This window comes from Tauraco erythrolophus, chromosome 13, assembly GCF_009769465.1.
Source record: "Tauraco erythrolophus isolate bTauEry1 chromosome 13, bTauEry1.pri, whole genome shotgun sequence".
Classification (NCBI taxonomy): domain Eukaryota; kingdom Metazoa; phylum Chordata; class Aves; order Musophagiformes; family Musophagidae; genus Tauraco; species Tauraco erythrolophus.
Genome location: NC_141477.1, coordinates 21,956,500 through 21,973,390, shown reverse-complemented (window position 1 = coordinate 21,973,390; position 16,891 = coordinate 21,956,500). Strand labels below are relative to the sequence as shown.

Here is a 16,891-nt window from a genome sequence, read left to right as displayed (position 1 = left end):
ACAGATGCAAATCCTCTCTTGACTGAGGAGAGAGAGCAAGGAGGGCTGAATTTCCATGAGTCTGACTGCATCATCTAATCCAGAATACACCTGGAGTGCTCCAGGGGGCTGAGGCAGTCGGTTGTAGAACTGAGTTTTTGAGGATTTGGTTTATTTTTTTTGTTGTATTGACAATACTTTTTTTTTTTTCGGTTGGAGAAGCAAAATAGAACACTAGAGTGGAGCAAGGTGTGAAGCATAGATCTGATCTTTTCCTCTCTGACAGCTGATTTTTGTGAAAAGTCTGTAGTAAGCTGTTAGCAGAAATATTGATGTTTCTGGGAGGCTAATTAGAGACACTTCCCCTAGAATCATGTCTAATTGTTTGCTAAACCAGTAAGACATGCCTGAAGAACTCAAATCCAGTATACAAATTGGTAGTAGTCTTATTCTACTCCTCTGAATCAGTACAGCATGGATATAATTATTAGCTTCAGTGCTAGAGAAGAGATGACCCAATAATTTGGAAGTAATACGTTTCCATTTGCCACCTGAATAATTTACACTATTCGATTCAGTCAGGGCTTTCATATCACTGACAAATAATGTTTGCCTTGCTGCTGTTTCACCTATATTTGTAGAACTTTGTTTTATCTTTATCAGAGAAATATTGTTTATGGCTGGGAAAGTATCACTGAGGGAAGCAGAAGGAAGGGAGGATAAAAGTAGAGCTAGCTAAGCAGACTTCTGTTTCCAGCAGTGCTCTGCTTCTTGATTGACTTGTTAAGCTAAAGGAAACAAATATTCCTCTTTGCCTTTAAAACCCAGCTTGAGAATAACCCGCTTTGTTTTAGGGGGGAAAAAAGGTGTGTAACCCTTTGCAAACCAGTTAGTAGGTCACTTTGTGCAAGGGTTTTCCACATGCCGTTTGTACTTGAGTTTAGTACTCTGTGTGTGATGGGTACTTATTGATGCATTCACCAGATTATATGATTGAATCTTTCTGGTTTTGTTTTTCAGCGAAGGTTTGGAGCAAATGCTTTTAGTACATTGAATTTGTCTGTACTTACACGCACATCACTTAGTGTCTTGTTCCTATTAAAAAATAAATGGCTTTCAGCCTTTGCTCTTACAGATGTCAATTTGGGAGATTCTTAGGCTTGTTGCCAAAACAAAGGGCTGCACTGTAGATGATTGTTCTGTTTCTTATGTCATGCTTTACATTTTCAGCTCCTTTCCTAGTGACTTATCCACTTAACCTCTGGTGCAGGTTACCAGCTCTTCATAAATCTCATAGAATCATAGAATTTGCCTTCCATCAGCATCCACTTCCTCGCTCTTTACAGCGTTGTTCCTCTGCTGTTTGATGTGTGAAGGCCGTGATAAAATCCTATTGCCAACTCACAAGAGAACAATACTGCCCAACACTGGATGTTGAGTACACCTGTACATCTGTTTGTATTCGTTCTTTCAGAGGGCCAAAAAGCTGTAAAATATCTGAGAGCCATACTAGCAAGACATCTGCTCTTATGTGTCTTACTAGGTCATTTGAGAGAAACTCAAGGTCAGGAGAACTCTGGCAGAGCTCTTCTCAGGTGGATGAAGTAGCTGTGAACACTTTGGTAATCTCAGAGATGGTGGCTAAGAATGGGGAAATAGGTTGCTTACAGTACCACATTCCAAAGGTTGAGACTCCTAAGCAGTAGTTTCTGTACTTCCTGCCCTTAATCCGTCCTTTCCATATGCTCTTTTTCCTGGAGCCTAGCTTTACTATCTAGTTTTAAAGAGCATAAAATTACAAAATTTCACAAGTGTTTATGACTTACTCTGCCTTTGGAAGTGGGACATAGATCCTGTGAACCTTGCAAGACCAGCTCCTAATTGAATAAACATTTACGTGAAAGAGTTTACAAAGCATTCTGTAGTAATTTATTTAAACCCACTCTAATTAAGACTTCGGGTTTTGAATGCTTCATAGTAGTAAACTTATTTTGCAATACAGCATTTTCTGATTTCACTGTGATCTTCGTGATGTTGGCAGTAGCCAGAGTGTGGCTACTATTGAAGTGTGGGCAAAGCCAATCTTTCCTGCATGCACTGAACGATTGGGCAGGTTGAGAGGACTCTGTAGTATTTGGAAGCGTGGGGTCTCGGGAAGTCTGTGACACTGTTATACCTGTTCCTTTCATGATTATCAGTTTGTCTTACCTGCATAAGCATGCAAAGTGCTGGAATCCAAAGTTCAGTTTACCATCATGTGTTGTGCCTGGAATGACAGGCTGCCTGGATGCATGAAAAGGGATAATTCCAAAGCCTAAATCATAGTGAGTGATAGCTGAGCTGACAACTCTTTTTATCTGGCTTCAGTGCTATACAACCAAAGAGTTTTGAAAGATGGGGAAGCAACATCTAATTTTGTGTTTAGAAAATAATGACTATATGCTCTATAAACTGTTTCAGAAATACAGCCCCAGTTCTGCTCCCTTCTGCGCTCCACAACATGGTAATTTTAATAGTCCTGAAGCTGGGACTGTTACCAGGGCTAATACAGCAAAGCAAGTGCAGGCAGACTTCATGAAATGCATCATCTCATTCACATTTCTTTCTGAAAGGTTTTAAGTAGCTCTGCTTTGGCCTACTTGTTCTCTTTTTCCCCTGTTGATTTGGTTTGTTTGTTCACTCTTTAAAAATCACTCTTCAGTCATGCAGTGTATTTAACCAGCTTTTCTGATCTTGAGGGCTGTGTGATGGTGTCTGCCTAACTTGAAAGCTGCTTCCCTGCTTTTTTCAAATGCTAAATCTTATCCCACTCTAATTTGCTAAAAAGAGTCGAATGAATAATTAGAGACTTCAGCAAGACTTGTGCACCAGATACATTCTGGACAGTGAAATATCTCTGAGATCTCTTTCCCTTTTTTGCCTTTATTAAGGGAAATGTCTTTTGCAGGCAGGTGCATGCCGTGCACGTGATGGGAATAAGCTGGTTCCAGCTCAGAAGCTGAGTTAGGATGGTGCTGAGCCCAAGCTGGGATATCATAAGGGATTTTTATTTCAACAGGCCATTATACCAACCATGCTACGCAGGATCTGAGTGTGCATGCAGCTGTAGTAAAAGATAGAGGTATCCTCAGTTGCAATCCTTTAATTACTTCATTTGAACTGAATGATATGAATAACAGTGGGAGGATTGTATAAAAAGCATAGAACATGGAAATTAATATTTTGCACTGAGCTAAAAAAATAGCTCATTTATCCTTGAAGAAAGTCTGTATCTTCAGATTTCCATGGACTGTATGGAGAGTGTTTTAAACTGATTCTCTCTAGCTCGTTAAAAGTAATCTGCTGATGAGGTTAGTCTTGTGTGTATTTTAGGTAGGGCTAAAGCAGCTGAAGTATATAGGCAAGCATGGGAAACTACAGTTTAAACTTTATACAATGTGCAGGTAGGAGTTTTTCTGGAGCAGATCTACATCCAGATTTTAAGAGTTCTATCCTGAAAACCTCCTGCTGTCTACAAATGATCAGTAAATGGAGCATCTAAAATGGGGGAACACGGGGGCACCCCAAAATAGGCACAGCAATGCCTTACTCAGACTTGTAGATTTTGTCAGGATCATTAGTATTAAAAAAAGAAATAAACTGCAAGTTGATTTGTTATATTTCTTGAAAAGATGAGAAGGGCTTCATGGTTCTCATTACTTCCTTTTCTTCTACTTTAAGCAGCTGCTTCATCCTTGTTAGCATTTAAAAAACTCTAATAGCATTTGTTTGGCAAGTGCACTGTCTGTTTATGTGTCCTAAACTTCCACGTCCTTCTAAGAAAGTAAACAAATATTTAATATTTTGTCTTATTATGTTGAGCTAGTAATGAATGGTTTTAGAGTGGTTGTAAATCCACTGACAATCTGCTGTTGCATGGATTTTCCTGCGTAATTTCAAAAACACTGTGTAATTACAGCGCGTCAGAAATGATGCTTGCACTGTAGCCACCTTTAATGACTATTTTAATGGTTATATTTTTTCGTGTCTTCATTTACTATCCCTCTTCTTTCACCATAGTTTCTTCTTGTTTTCTTACTGTACTTCTTTCTCTCTTCCAGCCTATCCCATAACTATGTCATGCATCCACCTGTACAGTTTAGAAGATACACCCAGTTGCTAATGGCTAGTGGATCGTGCTAATGGGAGACACTTCACCAGTCAGTCAAAGTAGATGTGAAACCAGCACCCTGCAAAACACGCAGGACAGCTGCCTGAGCCCTCCTCGCATGCTCTCTTAATCCTTGGTAGAATTGCAGCTTAGCAACAGCTATGAACTACTCTGCTTCCCCTCACCAAGTCCCAAGACTGCAGCAAAGAGGACGGCGAGATCTTCCCGCTCGTAACTCTTTCCCATCATCTGCTTTGTGACTTTTTTCCCCTGGTTGTGTAGCTTCAGTGCCTCTCTGCTCACTGTTGGCTCAAGCAGCAGTACAGCATTGACCTGATTATTTTTGACAAGAGCTCTGAATAACAGCAAGGATACTGCCCCGATGTTGTGCTCATTTTGATCCTTTTCTTACTGAAGCTGTAGCAGCAGATGCTTCATGCTCATAAGGTCTGCTCGTGTGCTTATCAAGGTAGTATGACACTGCTTTTGTCACCATCCCCATGTCTGCAAAGTTACCTTCACAGCAGCAAAAAAGTCAATGCTTGTAAATGGAAGTGTGAATTCCTTCAAAGTGTTAGTTCAGAATAAAAAATTTTGACTGGTAGCATTGGTTAGTCCATCATAATAGTCCATGCATGCTCAGCCAGGTTTTGCAGAGGATCAGGATTGCCCTGAAACTTAGTAAAATTCCTGGTACTAAAAAGGGGAGAAGTTGCAGCTTGAACCAAGAGCTGTGTGGATTCTGGACATGTGGATTTGTCCCGTCAGTTGACCGTAGCTCATGTGCTGAGCTGTGTAGTTGCTGTTCATCACTCCCAGATGTTCTTCTGTTCATCACTAGCTTCAGAAGAGCTGTTCAGCTCTGGGCCTTGTAATTTTTACCATAAAGCTACTTAGTGTAGTGAATAGAGAACTGATACCTTTTCTTCATCTTCCAACAACGATTTCTTCTTGCGATTCTTGTCAGAGAAGTGAATGCATTCTATAAGCCGTTTGTCTTTAAGAATAATTACAAATTCAAGGAAGTTTAAGGGCATAGAAGTATTTAAGCCCCTGGAAACTGTTGGTACATTTCCAGTTTCTGAAATCAATTAAATCTAGACCAGACCAAATACTTGTTTTCTTTGCAGGAATAGTCACAAAGTGTTTGTAGAGTTTATGAGAGATCGTAATGCCTACACATGCTCCCTTTTTGTCTCGTTTTGGGGAGGCAATGAGGTAACTGTGTATTCTGTCTAAGAAATACAAGTCCACTACTATTTTTTCCACTTGCATTGTCTATTGAACTGGAAATAAATCTTTAAGACTTCTCTACTGAGCAAAAAGGACTCACAGCTCACAAGTTGGAAGACTTGATAGATCTCTGTTCTGGTTTTGATGGGTTATTCAGTTAAAACTTCACCTATACTGTGGGATCACTTTGTCTGTGATGACTTGCTTAGACAGCTGCCTTAGGTAAGAGGTTTTGAAACTGGTCCTTTCACATCCCTTTTTATTTTACCATCCCTTTTTGCTTCACCAATCTCAACAAAACCTGCCTTAGAAGCCTTGTGATGTTCTTTTCCTTATATCTCAGATGTATCAAATGTTGGTGTGATGTCCTCACTGAGTTCTTATGAAAAATGGAGGAAAACTTGAGTAGTTACAGTTCTCTGCTTTTGTTTGATACTTCAAAATTCAGTATAGGGGATTTTTTTTTTTTTTTTTTTAAGAATGTTCTTTGTCTTTTCTGGTGGAAATCATTGAGCACAAATTTTCTTGGGTTAGTCCCTTTCTTTGATTAGGTAATACGCACAAAGTAAAACTACTGCAGCTATGACAGAAAATACTGAATTATTGATCTGTTAGGATCATCTTGGCCATTTCTGGCCATTTCTAGCCATATCTATTATTCTGAACTGCGAAAATGGTGATAGTTCAGATGGACCACACCATTTTCCAGTTTTCTAGTTGACTGACAGTGCTGGAAGTGCAGGAGCCTGCTGAGCTGAGCTCGCTCTCTAGATTCAAAGCCAGTTCTGCTAGTGGGGGTGTGAACAGAATAGGGGAGCTCTCGAAAAGTGCAGCCAACCTCAGAGACAACATTTGAAGTCACAGTACTTTCTAGAAAATTACAAATTGCTGAAACTTTAGCTGTCACCTACCCCACCAGTATGGTAGTGTTAAATTTGCATCTCTTTTGAGAGTCTAATTATATAAGTAAACCAGTATTACCACTGTAGTTAAACTAAGGGGATGTTTTCCTTGTCGGGTAATTACGTGTTGACTGTATAAATTTGTGTTTTGTTCCTACTCACAGAGCTGTGTGCAGGAAGTTTTACCGTCTCTTCCTGGACTGGAGTAGCAGAGCAGTTCCTTGAGAGCATTTCCTTGGAGCTCCTAGAATTCTCGAGGATGTACTTCTGGGGGTTTTACAGGATGTATTTATTTGTCTCGCACTAGCAATGAGAAATCAATTCTGATCTCACGCAAAAGCTTTATATTTAACTGTACATTATTTGCTTGACTTTTTATGTGCCAAGCAAACTCAATTGACTTGTATTAGTGATTTTTTTCTTGTCATTTTTTTATTGCTCCCACAGTGTGTGTCATAGTTTAGCAAAACAGTATTGTTTTCTCATGTTTTTAGATGTGTAAAGTACTGTAAGATGCAGAATAGTTTGTGGCACCCCAGAAGAGATGCATCTCTCTTCATTCTCCAAATATTCAAACATACATTTTCATACTTTCAACACTTGGCACTTTGGTTAGATTTTATTTCTAGATGAGAAATGTGACTTTTATGTTTCCAAAATGATGAAGTGTGTATTGTTTCTTATGAACAAATATTTATGTGATCTGAGGCAGAAATATTTATCCAGATGGAAAAAATCTTTTAGTGGGGTGGGAAAATGTGTCTAACACCGGTCAGTCTGAAAACAAGGCTGCTTGTTAGGCTTAATTACAGCATGACATGGTTTGTGCTGCACTAGATTTGGACTCTCCAGTTGGTTAATTTGCTATTTGCAAGTTTAATTGCAAAGATCATGGATTGTGAGTAGCTGAACTTTGACTCCAGTCATGCAGCCTTACTCAAAAACGTGTCGGCTATTTCCATCCTGAAACACGACCAAGGCCAATTTGTGCTGTCACCATAAAGTGCTTTTTTTTTTTCTGCTGCATACTGGTTGCCTTGTGTTGCCTTTGGATTGGCTGCAAAGATAAATCACTCCATACTATTTGCAATGTAGTTATTTTATTGTGGTATGCCAGGCATGTGCATTTTCTAGAGCTCCAGTATGTTACGTATTATATAGTCTGCAAGTTTGCATCTTCAGAACTATTTATGACTAGTTTGTGATTTTGATTCCTCCCACAATTACCTTGAGTCTTGTTTTGGTTTTTATGATTTTGGATATGTTCATTTAAAATGTTCTCTGACAAGAAACTTCAGAAACATTGCAGCTAAGTGTTAAGGTGATTTAGTTTCTGTGTCTTGTTGACTTTAACATTAGTGTTTAATTTATTAAAGAAATCTTAATTTTTCATCTGCCTCTGCAGTTAACTTACCCATATTTACGAAGTTTGGGCAGTAGATACAAGGAAGCACTTGGAAAAAAGGCACATGTAAGCTGTTAGATGGAATGGGTAGGTACATGTAGAGTACAGGTGGGTGGTTTAGATGAATTGCAACACTGGTTCATGGCAGGTTATGAAATTCTTTGTAGCATACTTTTGTTAAAAATTACAATTCTTATGCTTTTATTTCTTTGTTCAGATATTTATTCCCTATGTTGCTTTACAGACCAGAGTGTTCAGGTTGTCTAGTTTCACTAGTTCTGTAAGTGGTGGTACCTGCTTTAGTTGGCTCTTTTCCAGTGTTCCTCTAATACAGCATTGGAGATCATGGAGGAGGTGAGAAGACTTCAGAGAAATTTGATCTGAACTTCACAGGCTTGCAGATTTTACACGTATCCCTTCCTTAATCTTGAAACAAGCCAAACATAAGAGTAAAGGAGCCTCACTTAGCAGTCAGTTCTGATTTCACGACTGAACATTTTCACAACCAGCATGACCTTTTCTTTTGCGTTCACATAGCTCAGAGATTATAATCTCCTCTTATGCTGTTACCCAAAGTCGTAGTGTTGATGAGAACAATGTAAGTGAAGAGCTGAAGTAACGTTTGGAGAGTGCTGTATCAGCAGTTCTTCCTTATGTCTAGGTTTGGGTTTGGGGGGGTGCAGATAGCAGAGGGAAAAAGAGGTACTTGGAAGCAGGGACTGGATGTAGGAAAACAAAGGAGAGGAGCTGTTTGAACTGGCACTGATGCCTCAAAAAATTTCTGTGTAATTGCTTGCAAAGAGTCTTGCTTGTAAATCTGTCAGCACCTAGTGAATGTTTTTGTGGTTTTTATAGTACCAAGTTTGAGCCTTCCTTGTTTTCTGTCTTTTTGATATATGTAATTCACTGTGAGTCTGGGAGATCCAACTGTGGAGTTTCCATTCCTCCTGTTAAACTGAATTATTTCTTGGTTTCTTTCCTGTTTCTTAGAAGATTTTTAGTTATTTCTTTGTTAAAGACAATCTAGATGGACCTGTCTATACAGTCTCTACCTGTCAGTGGTTTATATTAATAGCAGAATACTAATAGAAATGATTGAAATATTTTCTCAACAATTAAAAAACATTACTAGCTTCAGGGAAACAGATGAATTGAATTTTGCTGGAGTGTAGTTTTTATTTGTTCCAAGGTGTTTTAAGGTGGCTCACCTGTGCAGAAGGATCTCTGTTTACTGTTTGCAGAAGGTTATAGGTGGAGTCACTGGGATATTTGAAACAGAAGTCAAGAATCCAGAGTGGTTGGATTCTGTGTTGAATGATGGTAACTCCTTAGATAATGGCACAGATGCAGTTAAGGACTGTTGGAAGATCAGCAAGAAAAATAGAGAACAAGATGGAGCAGTATGAGGGAAGGTACCAAATCCCAAGTAGGAGCTCGGCTATAAGATATTGGTGAATTAAAAAAAAAAGGGTAAAAAACGGAGAGAGGTGAATAAACCACTTTGAATTGGAAGTGGCCAAAGTTAAAATTGAAACTAAAAGGCTGGTATGCTCTGGTTCTTGTTTTATGGGACAAGTAAGACCGTGTGGATGTGTAGTGGTGTTCTTCAGTTGTGTCTGAAATAGTAAGTTCTATGCTCATTGTATTACTGAAGACTCGAGGATGTATCAAAATACTCTGTAAGCTTAATACATCAGCCTTAAATTAAGGGTAGCAAAGCCAAAGCACTTTTAGGTGATCTGAGTTTGAGGAATGTCTGAAAAAATTCTTCTTTCCATTCTTTTTGTTTTTTTTTGTAGTCATGCTTCACTTGTCCATAGTACTTTCCAGAAATAAAGTTAGAAAATTATAGTATTTCTAATGTAAAGCATCAGTGGAGGCCAAGTTTTTTCAGTAATTCTTTGTATGAGATGCAAATAATAAACAGCCACATCAGACCTTTTGTGCAGTCCACATCACAGGAAGGCATTTTTTCTTTCATGGGGTTTATTGTCCTTATAGTTTCTATCCTATAAGTTTAGAGTTCTCTGTGTATTATAAGTTCCTGTATTTTTACAAAGCTTTCTTGGCTAAATTTAAATTGGTGTTCTAGGTCACTGTGACTAACCTGAAGCCTTAAGTGAGAACAAATTTCCTGTTGTTAACTTTCAAATAAATTCACGTGAAAAAAGCCCTTCTGTGGGATCAGATAGCTCTAATTCCAGCTGATGAAGTTGAGTTTTTACGTGAAACCGTGGTACCTTTTATAATAACAAGCATCGTATTGATTTCGTTTTGAAGAACATAGAAAACATGAGATGCTAATTCTCAATGGAAGTAACTTATTTTCTTAGCTTCTTTGTTTTTATAGGAGTAGTATGAATTCTGTTGGAATTGGTTTTGATTTTTTTTTTTTCCTCTAACGTAAACATCCTGTTTCTTTGTAGGGCGCCAATGCCTCTGCTTTGGAGAAAGAGATTGGTCCTGAACAGTTCCCTGTGAATGAGCATTATTTTGGCTTGGTCAATGTAAGTGAATTTTCTGTGGTTGAAATGCTGGGGTTTTTTTTAATTCATATTCTAATTTTGAATTTAATAGGATTCTCTATTAAAACTTTATCTACGAGCACTTCTGACTTAACGTGGGACTCTGCATAGACACTACATTCTGCAGTGCGGTGCTGTGTCTTATTATTAACCAGGATACAAATTTCATCTTAAATACAGAAAAATAAGTATATTTATTATGAAATCTTTGAGAGAAACCTTTCTATTCAGGTACATTTCTAATTATAGGATTTTAATGTTTAGCTGGAAAGGACATGAACTAATAAAGTGTGTACATTGTTCATATGCTCTTCTAGAGAAGAGAGATTTGATTTTACACTAATGCCACAGTGTATGGGAGCCTTGAGGTTTTAAAATGAAATGTGTTACTTTTCTAAAAACATGCTACTCGTGGGATTGGTGGAAGTTGTTCTGTGCAAGGACCGAGCCAGGAGATGAATGACATTGACTTGATCGATAATTTTCTTACATGTAGTAATACTTTTTGTTGTTGTTGTTTCTGATAGCCCTGTACAACAGTGAATCCTTCTAAAAAGCTTTTTTTTATGTCTGTCAGTTTATATAGATCTGACTTGACTGAGATCTGTTGAGAGATAAGAATTGTCCACCTAAATTAACCATGAAGAGAATGGAGCATTGATGTTGATCTTGCCAGTGCTTTTGGAGGAGAAGGGCAGCTGTTACGCCAGTGACATCTTTTACCAATTAATATAGGAAGATAGTTAACAGAAACTGATTCTGTGGCATCATATTTATGATGTGAAAGGACAATTTTGGGAAAACTCACTAGAAACATAAGCATACTTCTGTTTACAGGTCATGTAGCTGTGTTTCATGGAAAACTGAGCGATGATGTCTCTTTTGGCACACCAAATAAGGTTAAGGTAGCTACTAAAGTGTTATTTGTTGCAGCTCCTTAGAAACTCATTTAATTGACTTGTGTGTGGGTTTCTAGCAGTTAGTGTTCTCAGACACCAAACTATCTCAACACATTGAGTTATATTCCTTAGGTATGGTGTTAATGGCCATTCCAAAGCTGCTGAGGTTTGCACTGTCATGAGAAAAATGGAAGGCATCTCCAGTTGTAACATAAATAGCGGAGTGGTGAATAGCACGAAGGAAAAATAGGATTCTAAAAATAAGCAGAAGTATTACAACCACATCCATTCTCTGTTTTGAAGGACAAAATATGACTAACACTGTTGTGCTTTATTCCTTGCAACCAGTTTCTTTAGGCTGATCGTTTATGCTGTTGTTCTGCAGAGCTTTTTCCTAAATTATTTCTACTTCTTTCATGTTTCAGAATTAATTGGAGCACTTTAAAGAGGGCAGTTTCATGGCTTCAACATCAACACCAGTAAATGGTTACGCTGCAAATAGAATCAGATGTTGAACCCACGGACAACGGAGGCTTTAAATTTCTTGTGTTAATAGTTATTTTCTGTTTGGAGCAGTGAGCTGAACCAGTTTTCCTGCAGTCAAACTGTTGCTAAAGCCACTGCAGAGTATGTGGGAGAAGGGTCTGACTGCTCCTCCTGGCAGGGATGACGTGTGATGTGGAACTGAAGTGCAAGAGGGGTGGAACAATGTTTTTGTTCTAGAATTTAACCTCAGTTTTCATTTTAAAAATCTTCTATCTTAAAATAAGCCTTCAAACTTTATTTTTACATTGAAAGTGTAAAATTTTACAAGCTCATAGGAAGTTAGGTAATGTCAACTCTAAATACCGTCAGTTTTAAGCAAAATCCCTATGTTTTGGCATTTATTTAAAATATTTATTTATACCAGAGAAACCATAACAAAAAGACTTTAAGGCCTTTGTGTTTGTACCCGTTTACCTTTGAGTTTTAGGTCACGTTAGACTTTATACACTATTTGTGTCCTTGATCTGTGCATGTAGCTCCAGGTTTGGAAATATTCATCAGCCCATCAAGAACTGCCTTGCCAACCTTGTTTTTGGGGTTCTGTCGAAGACAAATGGTTAGAGCCCTCCTTTTTTTTTTCCAAGAAGAATTTCTAGCAAAGTTAAGGTCATGATTGGAAAAACCTGACCTTCTTTGTACTTCTACATGCAAACTGATTGCAGTTTCAAAGTGTGACGCTGCTATGTAGTACTGTTTATTTGTGGAGAATAATACAGAAGAGGGTAGATCAATAATTGAGATATTCAGAAGTTTCCCAAGGCCCTGAATTACTCAAAGTTGGAAGGCTTTTGTTCTAACCTGAAAAAAAGTCAGAATTACTGAGATAAAATGCATCACATGGTCTTTTTGTAAAGTACTTGGCATGCAGTAAAATATCTAAAATACTAACGTGCAAGAGAGTGATTTCAGGAATAAAAGTTCTTCCACGTTACTTGATGTAAACATGGTAGTGAACAAAGAGAGTTAAAATACTATTTAGAGGGACATTTTTAAAACCAAAAGCACGCCATAAAGTGAATTTTTCACTATATCACTTCGCTGCAAAGCGTCTTGCATCTTCCTGTCAGGAATTTTTAAAGCTATTTGGATGGAATTTTAATTCTTTAACTCTTCCATTTAGTTTGATTCTAATAATTTCTCTCTGTGTGGGTAGCATCAAAGCAAGACACGTATAACCAGTTGAGTTCATGCTTTTTGACATCATTTCTCCATGATTACAGTCCTGAAATCTCATTAACTACTTGCTTTGTAAACTTTTTTGACTTAAGATGCACCATGACCTTCCATTTCATAAGACTGCGAATTTCTAATTTCCTCTGTCTCTTTGATTTTCTGGGATTATTTTAGACAAATATATTAGGTACCTGATCTGAAAACAGTAATATTTAATCAGACTTTTGGTAGTTCTCTTGCCTATTTTTGTCTTGTTTGCAAAATTTAGTTAGCACGATGCTTGTTTGTTTTCTTAGGACACTAACAAGCATGTGAGTTAAGTTCTATCCTAATTCATGTGCTTGTTCAGCTTGCATATTTGTTTTCCTCATGTCAGTAAGTTTTAACTGTTCCACGTTGTTTGCATATGGTATAAATTAATGTTAATGCAACTGTAGTGCTGTAACCTTTTCAGCAGTATGAATTAAACCGTTAATTTTCTGTTTCAGTCAGCAAACCCATTATTAATTTGAAATCATTGTGCTACAGTAGTTGCACCAAATGTTGGTGAACAGCAGCGGCCGTGTTCTCTGAGAACCACTTCACAAATAGTCTGTGTTCTGTAGTCAGATTTGTATACTCATTTATTTAAAATATTTTACTCTCGGTGCTCTTGAGATGCAGAATCTCATTACCAGAATATCTGGGGACTGGCAAACCCAGAATTTGTTTCACTTTGTAGAAACAACAGCGTTGTACAATACAGTTGCACAATGAATTGCAAAGAAACATCTTGAAAAACCATGGTATGTTCCTCGCAGATGATATGCTGATACCTTAGTGGTCCGAGTGTTCCTTCTCGTTAAGCAACTTCCAGCTGCTTCTGGAAGTTATCGCTGTCCTCCCTCCTCTGAAGTGACACTGTCTTCAGATATGGCAGATGTAAAGCAGCTGCTCCTTGAATTTGCCTGCATCATGTCCTCCTCACAATATTTCATTGTAGGCAGGAGATACTGAACAGATACCTTGGTAGCTGTCTAAAGAGTGCTTTGTGTGTCTGACAGGCAAATCTAACATGAATTGGTGCATTGAGCTCCTGGTTTTATAGCACAGTCAAGATGCAGTGATGCTGACCGATGCCATTTCTTCCTTCCTCTGTGTCCGTGTCCCTCTGTCCTGCTGTATCATCACACCCCTCCACGTCAGGAGCAGCAGGCTCTCCCCTATCAGCATTAGTAGTACACCACATCTCCAGAAGTTTTGATTTTATGCTGAGCCCTCAATTGGAGTGTTTTTTTGTCAGTGGTTTCCTGCTTTTTCGTGTGTGCCCAGTATCACCATTACTGTTGGCTTCTCTTCCTTTTCTTGCTGCTGCCAGCTGTGATGGTACAAGGATGAGTCTCTTACACCATGCCTGCTAGTATTTCCCCAGTAAATGAACTCTGACAGATGCCTTTTCCATTGTCAGTATGTGACATTCTTAATGAGCAACCTCTTTCTGTTACTACTTTTTAACAGACCTAATATGAAAAACGTTTGTTTTCCTTTTGTTCTGTTTTAACCAGTTCGGCAATACCTGCTACTGCAACTCAGTCTTACAGGCACTTTATTTTTGTCGTCCATTTCGGGAAAAAGTTTTGGCATACAAAGTGCAGCCTCGAAAGAAGGAAAGCCTCCTGACATGCCTCTCTGATCTCTTCAACAGTATTGCTACGCAAAAGAAGAAGGTGGGAGTCATCCCACCCAAGAAATTTATTTCCCGATTGAGGAAAGAAAATGGTAAATGAATAAATGAAATTTTTATGCAGATTTAAGCATTGGAGATTTAAGTGTATAAAATGTAAACACAACTTCCTTTTTAAGCGAGTCCAAATTGCAAAGTTTTATCAGATTTCTGGAAGATTTTTGAACTCCTGTTTGTGGTGTGAATTTCACCACCTCTGTAGCTTAGGAGCAGAGATTGTATCAGGACTGTGCAGTGTCGTACGAGGATTATCGAGGTATCTTTTGTTTCTGTACTTGCTTAGACCAAGCAAAGCGTGTACACAAGCCTCAGTACTCTGGTTATTCCATGTTGGCGTCGTGTTCTGAGAGGTCTGCTGCAAGTCAGCACGCTTGGGGTCATTGCTAGAAATTGGCACAGGCTACACAGACCTCACCGAGTTGGTCACAGTTGAACTCTCTGAGGAGACTCAACCACTCTCAGCCTGTTTTCGTACGTTTGCTGGAGGATAAATTCCTTATGCTGAGAACTAGTGGTTATTTCCCAGGGCTGCTTTGTGAGGAAGAGTTCTGTATGTTGATTTATCATCTCTGCTTGAACTTGATAACAAACTTATAGTAGGGGATTTTTGCCCCTTGATGCTAGACTTAATGAACTAATAGCTGAAGGCAACATAGCTGAATGTCTTTATTTCTCTGCCTCCCCAAAGGGGGAAAAAACCCCCAACCAACAAAACCACTCCCAAATCCAATCATGGTTTTCTTCAGTTCCAAGAAATGCCCAAACTAAGTTTCCTTTATGTTATTTTTCAGCCGCCTATTTCTCACAACCTGAGGAATTGGTGAGGGTAACCTAACATCCCTTGGGAGAACAACAAAGTGCCATTCTTCAAAGACTCTTAACAACAAAACCCACAGTGGTGTAATAGGATAGAGAAGGGGGAAGGGCACTGGTTGCTGAAAGCATAGTAACTTGATATTATGAACTATCTGTATTGTTTCATTCTCCTTGATCTCTTCCTTTCCAGAATTATTTGATAATTATATGCAGCAGGATGCACACGAATTCCTAAACTACCTACTTAACACTATTGCTGACTTACTACAAGAAGAGAAAAAGCAGGAGAAGCAGAATGGCAAACTCCAGAATGGCAGCATTGAGAGTGAAGAAGGAGACAAGACCGATCTGACGTGGGTCCATGAAATCTTCCAAGGAACACTAACCAATGAAACCAGATGTCTTAACTGTGAGGCTGTACGTTTAAAACACAACCAAACCTCTTAGATTTTTCACAGGTTCCGGATCGTTTTCCTTAATACTAAGCACACTTTTTCATTTATTAGGGTAGATGAAATTGCACTCTCTCTATTAAAATATGGAGCATAGCCTATTTTATGACTGTATCACCTCTATGTTCAAACCAATACTCATTAAGGTATGTTTCTCAGAAAAAGCATAGTGTTTTTTCTGTTCTTCCTCCCTGTTTCCATCGAGGCAGTCTGCACCTGGCTGATCTAAGCTGCCTTTTTGTCTTCGTGTTATTTCCTGTGTCAGTGATTGGTAGTTTCTGTTGTGTTTCTACATGAGAGTTGCTTGCTATTTATTTACTCTGGGATATACTGAATTTCTTGAACTGGAAGTCTGTGCTTCTTGGTGCTGGTCCATAGCCCTTCCATTCGAGAGCAAAAGAAGTGCCACGAAGTCTAGAATTAGAAGAACCACTCCACCTTCAGACCAGGAATTTGTAGTTAGCCATTGCAATGTCAGATTTAATATTTAAAAAAAAAAAAAAAAAGAAAACTCAGATGAGGAACGAAAAAAAGACAAATGATTACAACTGAAATGACTGTTCTTGGAATTTTAAATCTAAAATTATGGCTGCATGGTGAATTAGAAGCTCTAAAAATGACATTAATAAGATTGTCTCAAGAATTTTGAAATTAAATGTGACTGTTCCACAAATGGAAAGATGGTTTTCCTAATTGCTAACCCATTTAACTGGAAACCCATCTGCCTGTTTCTGCATTTCCTATAAGGATTTACTGTTAAACTCTGAAATGCAGCAGAAAGCTGTATCAGTCTGGAAAGCAGAGTAGAACAGAGTTAAAGCTTCTGCAGCTCCCAGAGCTCCAAGTGGTGAAAAACTTGGTTTTGCCAGTGAAACTTGGTTTTGCAGCTGTGTCTTGAAGTCTTAAGGGGAAGAGATGTTTTGCAAGAAAAGATTTTTGTTTTGGTTTGGTTTTTTGTGGGTTTTTTACTATGTTTTGGCTTTTCTTTTTTTTTAATATTGCTCTGTGGATTGTAACAGCACATCACATTTTCTTCAGTTCTAGTTTACTTGAAGAAAGGGCCTCTCTGTGTGTATATTTTTTTTTTT

General features: G+C 38.3%; 1 protein-coding gene across 1 annotated transcript in view; it reads left to right on the top strand.

The window, feature by feature from the left end:
• Positions 1-16,891, top strand: part of LOC104370741 (ubiquitin carboxyl-terminal hydrolase 12) — a 30,355-nt gene that overhangs the window by 2,753 nt on the left and 10,711 nt on the right. The window contains exons 2-4 of the mRNA XM_086619431.1: positions 10,096-10,176; positions 14,357-14,570; positions 15,542-15,768. Coding sequence (XP_086475557.1) covers positions 10,096-10,176; positions 14,357-14,570; positions 15,542-15,768 — 522 coding nt within the window. The remainder of the gene's footprint in view (positions 1-10,095; positions 10,177-14,356; positions 14,571-15,541; positions 15,769-16,891) is intronic.